Genomic DNA, 14,059 nt, shown 5'->3' on the forward strand with positions numbered 1-14,059 from the left:
AGCTAGACACCTCAATATGACAGACATAACTATATCAGCGGAGGCTGCTGAGGGGAGGAAGGCTCATAATAATGTCTGAAATGGAGTCAATTGAATGGTATCAACAACATGGAAACCACGTGTTTGGTACCATTCCATTTAATCCATTTCAGACATTATTATGAGCCATCCTCCCCTCAGCAGCCTCCGCTGAACTATATGCATAGCTAGCAACTACTATAGCTAACGTTAGATGGAAAATGGTTGTTTAAAAATGGTTATACATAGATAAATATGTCCAGGTATCTAATTGAAGTTAAATGCTAAACGTTACCCTGAATTTCTCTGAATGTTGCGCCTCTTGTCGATATCAGTGGTGTCTTCATAGTACTTCGTCAGGTTGGAAAGATAAAAGAAAATCTCCTCGAGGGATGCCATTGAAGTGCAAGCTACATACAAACAGAAAGCTGCAATAACAGTTATAGTAGCTTGCTTGCTATCTAGCTAGCTAACGTTAGCTTAGCTAAATAAAACTGTCTGGCTAGGTAGGCATGCTGAGGTATAGAAGTACAGTAGCTAGCAACGTCAATCTACAAAAACAACAAATTATGTATTCCTATTTAACAATATGTACAAATACATGGTAAAGAAAGTGTTCTCTTTCCAGTCCTCTGAAGCAGCAGGTAGTCACCGTCAAATACACCGTCCTTGGAGAGCATTATGAGGTAATAATTTTGCGCGGACTAGGCGAGCGTTAAACGGTGAAATAGAACTAGTACTGCCCGCATCCCCTACGAGGTCAAATAGAGCCAAGCAACCAGCATAGCAACGGACGCTTTGGTTCATTACGTATTCCGGTCAGAATTGTGCAAGTTCAAGCAACCTCCCTAGCAACAGAAGCTAGAATGTATCGAATCCTATTGTGACGTAAAGGGGGACGCTATTTGGCATGACAAGCCCTCTTTTGAGTTCTCAGGTGAAAGTTTGGACCACAGCTGGTTCCAGGTGAATTACAATCCCCAGACTCTGTTTTAACGTTTTAAAAAGTTAATAATCTTCACTTGCGATACGGTTTTGGAAAACTTTGGAACTTAGCTTTCATACCAGCGAGAACGAATCTTTCAAATACAAAAGATACACTTACTGTATGCAGTTTAGCAAAGTTGCATCTGTCTGTAACAGTCTCCAGCCGAGATATGACACATCTCACCTTGTGCTGGCATTTCCATATTTCTGGTTGCAAACAAGTGTTACTCAAAACACAACCAGGTGCAACTTTGATCAACGTTGTACAGTAAGTGTATCTTCTGTATTTATAATTCATATGAAAGTTAAGTTCCAAATGTTTCCAAAAATGTATCGCACGGCGTATTTTAGTTTAGATCTAGCATGTTGGCCTCACAAGGCTAAAGGGGATGTCCAATGACCCAATGTAATGCAATGGAATTGGAGTCATGATAAGAGCTAGCTAGACACCACCCTGCACACAGTCTAAAAACAAGTCTGACAACCAATTCTTGCGTAACTGAATAATTTGAGCAAGGCTAAAGGAACAGATGCAATGCCATATCAAGCTGCCAGCACTTTTAAATTACGTTTTAAATGGGTGCATTTTCGTTACAGGTAGGCTATAATTTAATTTCAATCTAAATGCACCCACGATTTTTGCGTGATAAAGTAGGTTGATGGGAGCCAATAGCATGCCCTGGGGCTAGGGCTATTGAATTGCTTACCTTGGATGCTGTGAAGGTAAACTTTTAAACCAGAGCGAAGCTGTTGGTCGTCGACCCTCTCCAACTGACTGAAAACTTTGGCAAAGTTGTTCTGTACAGTTTCATGCCGCCGTACCTCGGCCCGAATCGCATTGGATAGCGATAACTTGTTACTGCTGTTCATCTTGACACCTGTCTCCGGAGATTACAGGCGCGAGATTGACATTCGTTATCCAATTGAGCGCGCTTCTCCAAACACTTCAAGCAAGGCTAATCGAACCTTTGCATTTAGCTTGAGGACGTCTGTCTGTAGCCTACATCATTAATAAAAAATACGTTATTAATTTGAGCAAATATCCTGTTGCATGTTGAAATATCTCCGTTTGTGCCTTACAATGTCTACTTCCTTGTTTTAAAGCACCACATTAATGGTGATGAGTTGTGTTTTGTCCTCGGAAAAAATATGACACCATATGAAGAGATTGTGTGTGTGTGTGTGTGCAGTGTGTGGTTTTGTTGCTATACATGTGAAGTATATGGCATATCATATGATATGTTTCAAGTTTTAATGTCACGTGCACAAGTACAATGAAATTCCTTTCTTGCAAGCTCTAATACTAAAACATAACATAAGGTAGAACAAAAACACACGAGAAAGTAAGTAAGCATACTATATACAGGGTCAGTCAGTTCCAGTACCATATTTACAATGTCAAAATTAAATCAAAGAAAATTGTCACATGCGCCGAATACAAGAGGTGTAGTAGACCTTACGTGAAATGCTTACTTACAAGGCTAGGTGGGACGCGTCCCACCTACTCAACATCCAGTGTAATCCCGTGGCGCGATATTCAAATACCTTAGAAATGCTATTACTTCAATTTCTCAAACATATGACTATTTTACACCATTTTAAAGACAAGACTCTCGTTAATCTAACCACACTGTCCGATTTCAAAAAGGCTTTACAACGAAAGCAAAACATTAGATTATGTCAGCAGAAATAATCAGACACCCATTTTTCAAGCTAGCATATAATGTCACATAAACCCAAACCACAGCTAAATGCAGCACTAACCTTTGATGATCTTCATCAGATGACAATCCTAGGACATTATGTTATACAATACATGCATGTTTTGTTCAATCAAGTTCATATTTATATCAAAAACCAGCCTTTTACATTAGCATGTGACTAGCATTCCCACCGAACACTTCCGGTGAATTTACTAAATTACTCACGATAAATGTTCACAAAAAACATAACAATTATTTTAAGAATTATAGATACAGAACTCCTTTATGCACTCGCTATGTCCGATTTTAAAATAGCTTTTCGGTGAAAGCACATTTTGCAATATTCTGAGTAGATAGCCCGGCCATCACAGGCTAGCTATTTTGACACCCACCAAGTGTGGTACTCACCAAACTCCGATTTACTATTAGAAAAGTTTGATTACCTTTGCTGTTCTTCGTCAGAATGCACTCCCAGGACTTCTACTTCAATAACAAATGTTGGTTTGGTTCCAAATAATCCATAGTTATATCCAAATAGCGGCGTTTTGTTAGTGCGTTCAAGACACTATTCGAAGGGTAAAGAAGGGTGACGCGCCCGACGCGTTTCGTGACAAAAAAATTCAAAATATTCCATTACCGTACTTCGAAGCATGTCAAACGCTGTTTAAAATCAATTTTTTTGCGATTTTTCTCGTAAAAAAACGATAATATTCCGACCGGGAGTCGTTGTTTTCGTTCAAAGAGAGAGAAAGTAAACATGGTGTCGGCTCGTGCACGCGCCTCCAGTCTCATTGTCCTCAGATCGACCACTATCCAAATGCGCTAATGTTTTTCAGCCATGGCCTGCAAAGCCACCATTCATCGTTCTGGCGCCTTCTGAGAGCCTATGGGAGCGTTAGAAAATGTCACGTTATGCCAGAGATCCCCTGTTTTGGTTAGAGATGATCAAGAAGGCCAAGAAATAGTCAGAGAGAGCGCTTCCTGTTTGGAATCTTCTCAGGTTTTGGCCTGCCAAATGAGTTCTGTTATACTCACAGACACCATTCAAACAGTTTTAGAAACTTTAGGGTGTTTTCTATCCAAATCAAACAATTATATGCATATTCTAGTTACTGGGCAGGAGTAGTAACCAGATGAAATCGGGTACGTTTTTTATCCGGCCGTGCAAATACTGCCCCCTATCCCCAACAGGTTTTAACCAACAATGCAGTTTAAAAAAAATAGAGTTAAGAAAATATTTACAAAATAAGATGAAGTAAAAAATAAAATTAAAAGTAACACAATAAAATTACATAACAATAACGAGGCTATGTACAGGTGTTTTGCCGAAAATCTCCCCCTGCCAGAATCTCCCCCCTCCCCCTTCGTGTGAAGGCGCACACACTCAATTCTTCGTTGCTGCGACTTGCTAGCTAGTTGAGATTTCACTAGTAATGTCTGCAGTTTTCGGTTTGGCTATTTGTTTCAAGTGTATTAGTCTATAAATAAATCATTTTGCCAAAATTCGTCATCTCTCCCATGTCTTATTCGACTGTAGATGTTCTGAAATGTTTATTGCTTGCCTACATTTTACTTCCTCCTCTATGTTTAATATAACACACATACATTAATTATTAATTTTGGTTGCCTATCCTGACGTGACTTTTGTTCTATAGAATGTATTTGACTCTGATGTGTACCACAGAAAGTATTTGACTCTAGTTATAAAATTAAGGAAATTAGAAGGGTGGGTGGGGGGGCTTTCGGCAAGGCCATTTTCTTGCCTGCCTGTTCAAGCCCTCTTTTTTCTATAGTTCACGATCAGCTCCTCTTGTCTTACTCACATTGAGGGAGAGGTTGTTTTCCTGGCACCACACTGCCAGTTCTCTGACCTCTTCCCTATAGGCTGTCTCATCATTGTCGGTGATCAGGCTTACCACTGTTGTGTCGTAATGATGGTGTTGGAGTCGTGCTTGGTCACCCAGTCATGGGTGAACAGGGAGTACAGGAGGGAACCAAGTACACACCCCTGATGTGTTGTTGCATACCCTTACCCCCTGGGGTGGCCCGTCATGAAGTCCATGATCCAGTTGCAGAGGGAGGTGTTTAGTCCCAGGGTCCTCAGTTTATTGATGAGCTTTGTGGGCACTATGTTGTTGAACGCTGAGCTGTAGTCAATGAACAGCATTCTCACATAGGTGTTCCTTTTGTCCAGGTGGGAAAGGGCAGTGTGGAGTGCGATTGAGATTGCGTCATCTGTGGATCTGTTGGGGCAGTATGCGAATTGGAGTGGGTCTAGGGTTTCCAGCATGATGGTGTTGATGTGAGCCATGACCAGCCTTTCAAAGCACTTTGTGGCTTCCGACGTGAGTGCTACGTGGTGGTAATCATTTAGGCAGGTTACCTTTGCTTTCTTGGGCACGGGGACTATGGTGGTCTGTTTGAAACATGTAGGTATTACAGACTCGGTCAGGGAGAGGTTGAAAATGTCAGTGAAGATACTTGCCAGTTGGTCCGTGCATGCTTTGAGCACACGTCCTGCTAATCCGAATGGCCCCGAGGCTTTGACCTATTTAAAGGTCTTGCTCACATCAGCTACGGAGAGCATGATCACACAGTCGTCCGAAACAGCTGGTGCTCTCGTGCATGCTTCACTGTTGCTTGCATCGAAGCGAGCATAAAAGGCTTGTCTGGTAGGCTCGCGTCACTGGGTAGCTCACAGCTGGGTTTCCCATTGTAGTCCATAATAATTTGCAAACCCTGCCACATCCGACGAGCGTCAGAGCCGGTGTAATAGGATTCAATCTTAGTCCTGTATTGACGCTTTGCCTGTTTGATGGTTCATCTGAGGGCAATGTGCAGGGATACCAGAGTCAGTTATCGCATGGTTGACCTGTGTAAATCGACTCGAGCTTCGCAACAATATTAGCTGTCATAAGTGTACAGCCGGATAATCATTTACAATGATTCAAAATATTGTTAGGAATAAAAGACGTGGCGCAGTGGTCTAAGGTAGCTGTAGCTGTGTTCGAGTCCAGACTCTGTCGCAGCCAGCCGCGACCGGGAGACACATGGGGCGGCGCACAATTGGCCCAGCTAATCCGGGTTAGGGGAGGGTTTGGCCGGCAGGGATGTCCTTGTCCCATTGCGCACTAGCGACTTCTGTGGCGGTCTGGGCGCCTTGCACGCTGACACGGTTGCCAGGTGCACAGTGTTTCCTGGATTTCATCAGACACATTGGTGCGACTGGCTTCCGGGTTAAGTGGGCATCGTGTCAAGAAGCAGTGAGGCTTGGTTTGGTTGTGTTTCGGAAGACGCATGGCTCTCGACCTTTGCCTCTCCCGTGTCCGTACGGGAGTTGCAGCGATGAGACAAGACTGTAACTACCAATTGGATACCACAAGATTGGGGAGCAAAAGGGGTAAAAGTAAAAAGAAATGTAAAATACAAAAAATAATAATTATAAATCCCAAAGCATATGTGTTGACATATGCATGGATATATTTGCAATATTTGATCATTTATTTGTAGTACATGGTCTCGACCATGATGATTGGTTGAAATATATAATCTTTGATATATCTAAACCAATGACAGATAAGTGAGAGCCTCTCTCACCACACCCACTGATATTGACAGAGACAGGATATCTGTTGTACTGTTTAAAGAGTGAGCGGTGCTTCCTCAAGCTTCGGTTTCGTGAAAGTAGACAAAATAGTGAACAACGACCAGAGGGAAATATTCCTTGTAGTTGGCAAAGTTAGATAGAATATCTTCAAGATGGTTTGTGGGGGATTTACGTGTTCTAAAAATGCTCTTTGTTCACTCAACGTGGTGTACATGGTAAGTGTCGCTAACTGGCTATTGCTAATGTTTCCAGCTAGCAGAAGAATGATGATGCTAACAGTGGTAGCAGCAGTACTAGCACAGAGCTAAGTAGGATCACTGTCCACTATTGTTTCACTGAGATTTAGCTAGAAGCAAACTATGGACTATAATTTACTGTCATCTGAAAATGGTGTCGCTACTAACATTTATCTATGCTTTCTGAAGGAGTAACGTTAACCAGCTAACGCTAGCTAGCTAACATATGATTACGCAAGGATGTGTGGCGCTTCATTTCTGATGATTTACTTAATCACCTGTTAGAGGTTGAATTGTATGTGCGTCGGGTATAAACATGCTGGAAGGGTAGCTAGCTACTGTACGCTAATTAACATTTGATTGTATTTGTACCCATTCAGAGGGCATCAGATATGCTCTAGCTAACTCTAAACTTTACGTTTGTCAGAGGACATAGCTGATTCTGCTGACATGTGACGGGTAGCTAGCTATGTCACAGATCTCGTGATAGTAAACATAGACAACAGCATTATCTCTGTAATGTCAACCACAGCCATAACTAGAAATGATCTGTATGTGCGAGTCATTTGAGGCGTGACACTCCAGTCATCATACATAGCTAACTGTTATTGTGCCCTTTAATGACCATGATCCCGTGTCATTGCATTGCTACTGCACAGGGGACACATTGATATAAGATTAATTATATTGCTGCACATCTCGACAAGTGTTAAATCAGATATCCTGTGTTGGAAAATCTAAATAGTTTACATAGTCAATTTACACACAGCACTGACACACTTACATCACCAGACATACCACCAGGGATATTTTCAAAGGCCACAGGTCCAGAACAAATTCAAAGAAGCGTACAATATTATACAGAGCCAAGATTGCATGGAACTTCCTTCTATCTCATATACCGCAAGTGAACAGCAAACCTGGTTTCAAAAACCAAATTTAGCAGCACCTCACAATGCTTCTCCCCATGTGACCTACCTTTTTGTGTGTTTGTACTGACATGTATGTGTAACTGATAGATGCACATGGACACTATATGTTAATGTTTTTAAATGTATGTAAATTGTAAAGTATTTTGTCTGTAATGTCATTTTCATCATGCGTCAGTCCCTAGTAGGGCTAGCTTTCGCCATTGGTATCAGCTAATTGGGATCCTAATAACATTAACAACAACAACAAAATCTCATGTATCAAATCTGTTGCATACGACTTGACACAATTAGATCATAGACATGTGAAGGTCTTGTGGAAAAAATAAATGTTAGCCAAGCGCACATTCACAATAAGGTCTTGTCTCATACCTAGAAGGTATATACCCCCTGACTGTTTTGGGGCCAACCATTTTAAAATAGCAACCAATAGTCTCTGTGTTCAAGGTACATATTAGATTAGCTAGGCCAATTTTCATTTTTTCTGGTATAGCCTGGTTGTCACTAATAAAGGTTTACTTGTCGTTCATAGACACCAAGATGGACAAAAGTGTGCGTGCGTACGAGCAATAGTCAGTGTCCGTTTCTTTGCCCATGTCTGTGTGTATTAGGGATTCATATTTTCCTGAAAATCAACCAAGTTACAATACCGGGAATAATTCACATTTATCCTGAGAGTCCTGGGAAATACTGAAAAGATTGTAAGTGCCCATTTTAAAGCGTTTAAAAGCAAGATATGGTCACTATGCCAGGGTTCTCCCCAAATAATGGGCGCTGCGCTGCCTTATCGGCTTGGCTGCACCACTATGTAAAGATTGTAAAGTGATCCCGGTTACTCATGTTAATCCCTAGTGTGTAATGTGTCAGTGTTTGTCTCATTCTCTCCTCACTTAGTTTCTCTCTCTTTAACCCCAGTTGGTTGGTCTGCTGCTGATCGGCGTGGCAGCGTGGGGGAAAGGCTTCGGCATCGTGTCCAGCATCCACATCATCGGCGGGGTCATCGCTGTGGGTGTCTTCCTACTGCTTATCTCCATCGTGGGTCTCATTGGAGCCCTCAACCACCACCAAGTCATGCTCTTCTTTGTATCCTTTATATAAAGGGCATTTACAATCGCAACACACTTTACAATAAAAACAATACAATTAAGGAGATCTTCACTGTCGGCCCTATTCATACCAGTATGGGCAGGCAGAGTTGGTCTATAATGTTCCAACAGTTTTTGGTGTGGGTCACTGTGTGAGTTTCATTTTACTTTACTGAATATGGGTCAGTAGTAAAAATGTATTCTCTCAGTCTGTGTGTGCAGCCTTTGAATGTTGGTCTGGTTCCTTGACTGCTCCTCTCTCAGTACATGGTCATTCTGTTCCTGGTTTTTCTTTTCCAGTTCGGTGTGTCCTGCTCCTGCCTGGCTATTAACAAGGGACAGCAGGTTGTGTGCGTGTGTGTGTGTGTGTGTGTGTGTGTGTGTGTGTGTGTGTGTGTGTGTGTGCGCTCGCGCGCTCGTGCGCTCGTTTGACCTCTTCCAGCTCCTGTTTTCTATCTTATGTCCCATCACTCTCTGTCTTTCTTATTGCACACTACTCTCTATATATGGATGTGTGGTTGTCCCTTGCCTTGTGTGTTGCAGTCATTGCTATTCCACAGTACTCCTGTCACTGTCCTCACCTGTGTGTGTTTGGTCTCCAACCCAGGTGAAGCTGTTGAGTGCTACCTGGGCATTGATGAGCAACGACACGCGGCTGGGCGTGGAGAACAAGTTGAACTGCTGTGGGCTGCTGAACAACAACCAGAGCAAGGAGCAGTTCATCGAGGATGTGGAACTCTGCAATGCGGTGAGGGAGACACACCAGTTTGCTCTCTGCGCTCAGCCTTTAAGGCCTTTCTCTCTGGATGTGGTTCTCTGCATGTGGTTTAAGCCACTCTGGTTACTCTCTGCACTCAACAGCTTTCCCAACCTGTCTTAACCATTACAGATCAAAACTAGCACTGGACTGCCTATTATAGGTAGAAAGAAAGAAAAAAAACAGGATCGCAGTAGACCGTAATCTTATGGTTGGCCTTTTACTCTTTATGCAGATGCAGTCGTATGTTTGGACTTCCTCTCTTTATGTGATTGTTGACTCATTGAAGGCTTTCTCGCTCCCTCTGTGTAGCCCTGTAAGCCTACCGGGTTCTGTTTCACCTGCGGCGACTTGATGCTGCAGCATGCTGCAGAGGCTCTGAAAATCCTGGGTGCAGTAGGACTCTTCTTCAGCTTCACAGAGGTCAGGAAACCGCTCCTGACTATACCTACAAGAGCTGAAATACACACATCACAACACTCACCCCTAAATGCACAAAGGGGGGAATTCCGACTCGAGTTAAGCACATGTAAATGGTTTGTAATTCTCTTTTTCATGCACTTTTCTCTCCATGCATATTCTAACCTTGAACTTAAGCACGAGAATAGCATACTATTCACCGGCTATTTGTTTGGGTGGAGATTTAAAAAATGACGATGTCTACAGATACACCAAATTCTGACCTTGACTTAATTCCCCTCATAATTCCACCACCTTTACGCGTGATTTACTAAGGTCGAGCAACAACATCTTTATTTTTTCCGGAAGAAGTAACTTCATTCACTGTAATTTACAAATTGACAAGAGATTGATAAAACCTAGGTAAATGAGTAAGCCATTTGGAGAAGGGGATTGTAAATATAAATGACAATTGTTTGAGATCTATTTAACCTTATGATCACTGGAGACAAATGTGAAACCAGACATATGGCAGCAAACTGAAGCATATCAACATATCACCTTTTCCACAGTGAAGTTATGAAATGTTGGCCTTATACAGTAACCTTGGGATGAAATTTGGAGACCCAAGCTATAGGCTTCTGTAGCCATGTGCAAATTACAGTATAGCGCCAAACCTATAGAGTTGATTTATGATTTCTACAATGTTTTAATTATAAGGCCAGACTTTTCAGAATTATTTTTTATTATTATTATTTTTTAAATGTATCCTGTTTGTTGCTTTCAGTAGCCACCATCAGTTATACCCACATTTATAATTGTTACTGACTTTAGTGTTGGATTCCTTACATCATTCCATTCCATTGTTAGTTTGTTCATGAGGATCACTAGCAATAGTGGATCATATTAGACTACCGTATTACAAGTTGTGCAATAATTTGGGACATGTAGCCTATTTGAGTCAACATGGAAGTCAGACCACACTTAGCAGGTTAAACCTGGAACCTGGCGCACGGTTCACGATGACTGGACTGTTGTCATCACAGTACCATGATTATTAGGGTAGATTTATAGAACTACTGTTCAACCCCTATTGTACACTTTTTTCACCTTCCAATATTTCATGGATCGAATTATTGAATATGTCAACTTTCAGGATGAATCAAACTACTATTTTTAATTCAGAAATGTATTTTGTGTGTAAAGGCTCTCTAAACCAGCTTTTTATTATTCATAAATACTATCCTAATGCTAAATCGTATACAAGATCAGAGCATTTTTTAAATCTACCAATTGGTGCTGAAAAGGAGACAAAAATGTGTGTATTTACATGGCTTTCTTTCATTGAGCCCTAATATTCTGAATTGTTCTCTCCATTTATTCTGAATCTGTCAAATTCTAATTAAAGGTCATCCATATTTAAAGGGATGGCTTTAGATAAATATACTGAAAACTCCACGGGGAAATCTGTTGGCCTGCAAGTGGGAGGGTTTTCAGCGGTTTAATTAAATATATTCAGCAGGCGCAAGGGAACCACCCCTGTAAAGCCCATTACGCAGCTGCATAAGGTAAATCTGAATACAAACTACGGAGAAGTGTGTAAGAAAGGTGTACATTTCCTTGGTCTGAATCAGGGCCCATACAGTACAGGAGAACACTATCACCATATACAGACACACACATACACACTTCTCATGAATGTTGTTCTGTTTCAGATCTTGGGTGTGTGGCTGGCTGCACGTTACAGGAACCAGAAGGATCCAAGAGCCAACCCCAGTGCATTCCTATAAGAGCAGAGCGTGAAGAGGCCCACAACTTACGCACCATGATATAGACATACACCAGGGTACCCAAAATACAACATTGGAGATACACATACATACACACAGATGTGCCAATATGAAAATAATAACACACACTCGTAGCCTGATGCCAATTGACAACCCACTAAGTACCTTCTGGTTCTCACATGTGCATACACATGCACTGGGGAAGAAAAGGCAATGTTGGTCTATACAGTGTCTTCTCATGCATGATAGGATTGTTCAACAGCTTTTTTTTGTATAACTTCTGTATGTCAGTGTTTCTCAACCTCTGGTCTGTGGACCTGCACTGCTCTTGGGATAATGGGGACCACTCCCTCAGATGATAATACTTATTTACTCTGTTCTTAATTAGAAGTTTTAAACAACACAGTTCTCCAGCGGTATATCTGGTTCATGTTCATTAGGCACCAAACAGAAGAACATGTACAGAAACAAGGAGGGACCTGCACTTTTCCAATAAGAAAGATTTTATTTTCCGTTCTACGTTTTTCTACGGTGTGCTCTAATGAATATGAGCCTGTGCTCACTAGTTCCTGGGACCAAACCAGTTGAGAACGACCCCATTCAGAGACACCTATCCCTGTCTGTCCATGATGTGGGTAGACTACACAGATGCAGCACCCTGTGCAACAACTACCAGCATAGCACTGTGTGTGATGGCATACACAGAATTGATCATTTTTTTAACCAAGAAAAATCGTTTATAATAAGGATTTTGTCTATGCCACAAAATGTTGCAATTGTGCCGATTTTATATAGTAGACTTCTGTGGATTTTTAACAAGATGTCATTGTGTGCGGTGTGGCCATCAATATTTCTTGACAAAGAAAGCGGTGCCATATAGATCATGTCATGTTAGTGCCTCAGGTGGGAATTAGATTTTGTGCCAAACTATTGATTAAGAGGGGATACTGAATTGGATAGTCTATAGTGAGATTTCTCTTCCTTTTGAGCTAAAACATTAAGCACTTTAATGGAGTTAAGAATCATGAGACAGTTCAGACAATAGATATGTAGGCGTAATTCAGTTAAACCCCCATCCATCCACATAGCACTTTATTCAACACTTGCATTTGCTCCTGTATATTACATTTGTTTTGTTGGGGGTTACTATGAACACTAGAGGGCTTTGACGCTGAGTAAAAGTTGTCATTAAACAATTCATCTGGACCACCAGGGTGAGTTAATACTGGAGATAATGCCTTTGTGGAAATGCAACATGTTTTTCTCCCATCTCTCCTTGGCCTGTCGTGATATGCACCACCCTAACCTCAATTGTCTCTAGACATAGAGATAGGACATTTTAACATATTTAATGAATGAACAAAACATGTTTGCCAGTGTTGATAGTTGTCACACACTCCTTCATAAAATAAGTGCAGCCAGTCTCAAAAGTTGAGACAAAATGTAGTCTGGAGAATTAAAATGAACTTAACGCTTTGATTAGGAATATACAATGAAGGGAAAATGTAGAACTACAGCACAAAGCAATGGGCAGCACAGTTTTTGGATGATCTAGCTTAAGTGGTGTTCCACGACCTGCCTTCATATGTTGACACTGATTTCATTTCAACCATTGATCCTTTTCTGTGCATTCTTTGTTTCCACTTGATCTATTTTGTAATTAACCTGAAAGTGTTTTCCTAGTGGCACTTTGCCTGATTTTATTTATTTGCCTGATTTTATTTATTTGCCTGTCATTGGAGGAAATAATTTGCTATGGCGTAATTGATGCAATCTTGGAGGAATTTTAAAACTAGGGATCTGCCTGTAGCTTTTAACCACATGCCTAAATACTTAGCATAGCAGTGACTGTTCACAACAATTGTCAATTTGAAGCATCTTAAAACTGAGCAAAGAGTTTAGGAATTAGTTTTATTAAGTATTGCCCTTAATGGTAACCCTGCTAAAAGCCTTTGGTTGCACAGTGCCTCTGCACAGCAATGGGTTGTCGGAGTTAGTATGTTAGTCCCCTAGCTGTCACTTAAATGAGTGATGTGGCACTTTCAAAGGCTGTGAGACTGCCACTATACATCCTGACTCAAGGTTTTAGTTCCCCTAAAGTTTATCCATGATTGACAGAATGACTCATGCTCACCCCCAGTGTTGACTTCCTGTTCTAGATTATGGCAATGTCTCAGCTTCCTGTTGCTTTTCACCCAAATGGCACCCTATTCCCTATATAGTGGACTACTTTCAAGTAGTCCACTCTATACGGAACAGGATGCCATTTGGGACTCAACCCTTCTCTCAAACGTTCCTACTGTGGACTTGATTGCCTGCTTAACCTTAAGGTTTATTTTTTGTGCAACATGTTTTTCCTATTAAATGTCATGATTCAGGAGCCTGGCTTGGCTTGTTCAGTCACTTCATTCTCTGAATTTGTGATAATCTGAAGTCATTTCAGATTAAAGAAACAAACAAGACATTAACACACTGAATTAACCTAGAAATTGAAAACAAGGGATAGAAAATGCATTTTCCATTAACATTGAATATAAAATGTACAGTT

General features: G+C 41.2%; 2 protein-coding genes across 12 annotated transcripts in view; one reads left to right on the top strand and one right to left on the bottom strand.

Annotated features, from left to right (window-relative positions):
* The window catches only part of LOC106583287 (arf-GAP with GTPase, ANK repeat and PH domain-containing protein 1), a 44,884-nt gene extending 42,590 nt beyond the window's left edge, over positions 1–2,294 (bottom strand). For 4 of the 9 annotated variants that reach the window (XR_006761329.1, XR_006761327.1, XR_001326953.2 and 1 more), the window contains exon 1: positions 314–1,457. Coding sequence is in view for 2 of the 9 variants with exons in the window: in XM_045705412.1 (XP_045561368.1) it covers positions 1,713–1,875 (163 nt within the window). In the remaining 7 variants the exon portion in view is untranslated. Of the gene's footprint in view, positions 1–313; positions 1,458–1,712 lie in introns of those variants that run through there. The other 5 variants (XM_045705412.1, XM_045705411.1, XR_006761332.1 and 2 more) reach the window with 4 other exon arrangements.
* On the top strand, positions 1,455–13,891 carry LOC106583248 (tetraspanin-31). Of its 3 annotated transcripts, none has more exons than XM_045705415.1 (6): positions 1,455–1,602; positions 8,396–8,563; positions 8,830–8,910; positions 9,173–9,313; positions 9,635–9,858; positions 11,437–13,891. In XM_045705415.1, coding segments are annotated over exons 1-6 (636 nt in total). In that variant the 5' UTR covers positions 1,455–1,581; the 3' UTR covers positions 11,438–13,891. The 3 variants fall into 3 exon arrangements, with proteins under 3 accessions (XP_045561371.1, XP_045561369.1, XP_045561370.1); XM_045705413.1 differs by lacking the exon at positions 1,455–1,602 and adding an exon at positions 6,279–6,530; XM_045705414.1 differs by lacking the exon at positions 1,455–1,602 and adding an exon at positions 6,279–6,530 and having other exon boundaries at positions 9,635–9,745.
* The last annotated feature ends 168 nt before the right edge of the window (positions 13,892–14,059 follow it).

The sequence above is a fragment of the Salmo salar genome, chromosome ssa22 (genome assembly GCF_905237065.1).
Source record: "Salmo salar chromosome ssa22, Ssal_v3.1, whole genome shotgun sequence".
Lineage (NCBI taxonomy): Eukaryota > Metazoa > Chordata > Actinopteri > Salmoniformes > Salmonidae > Salmo > Salmo salar.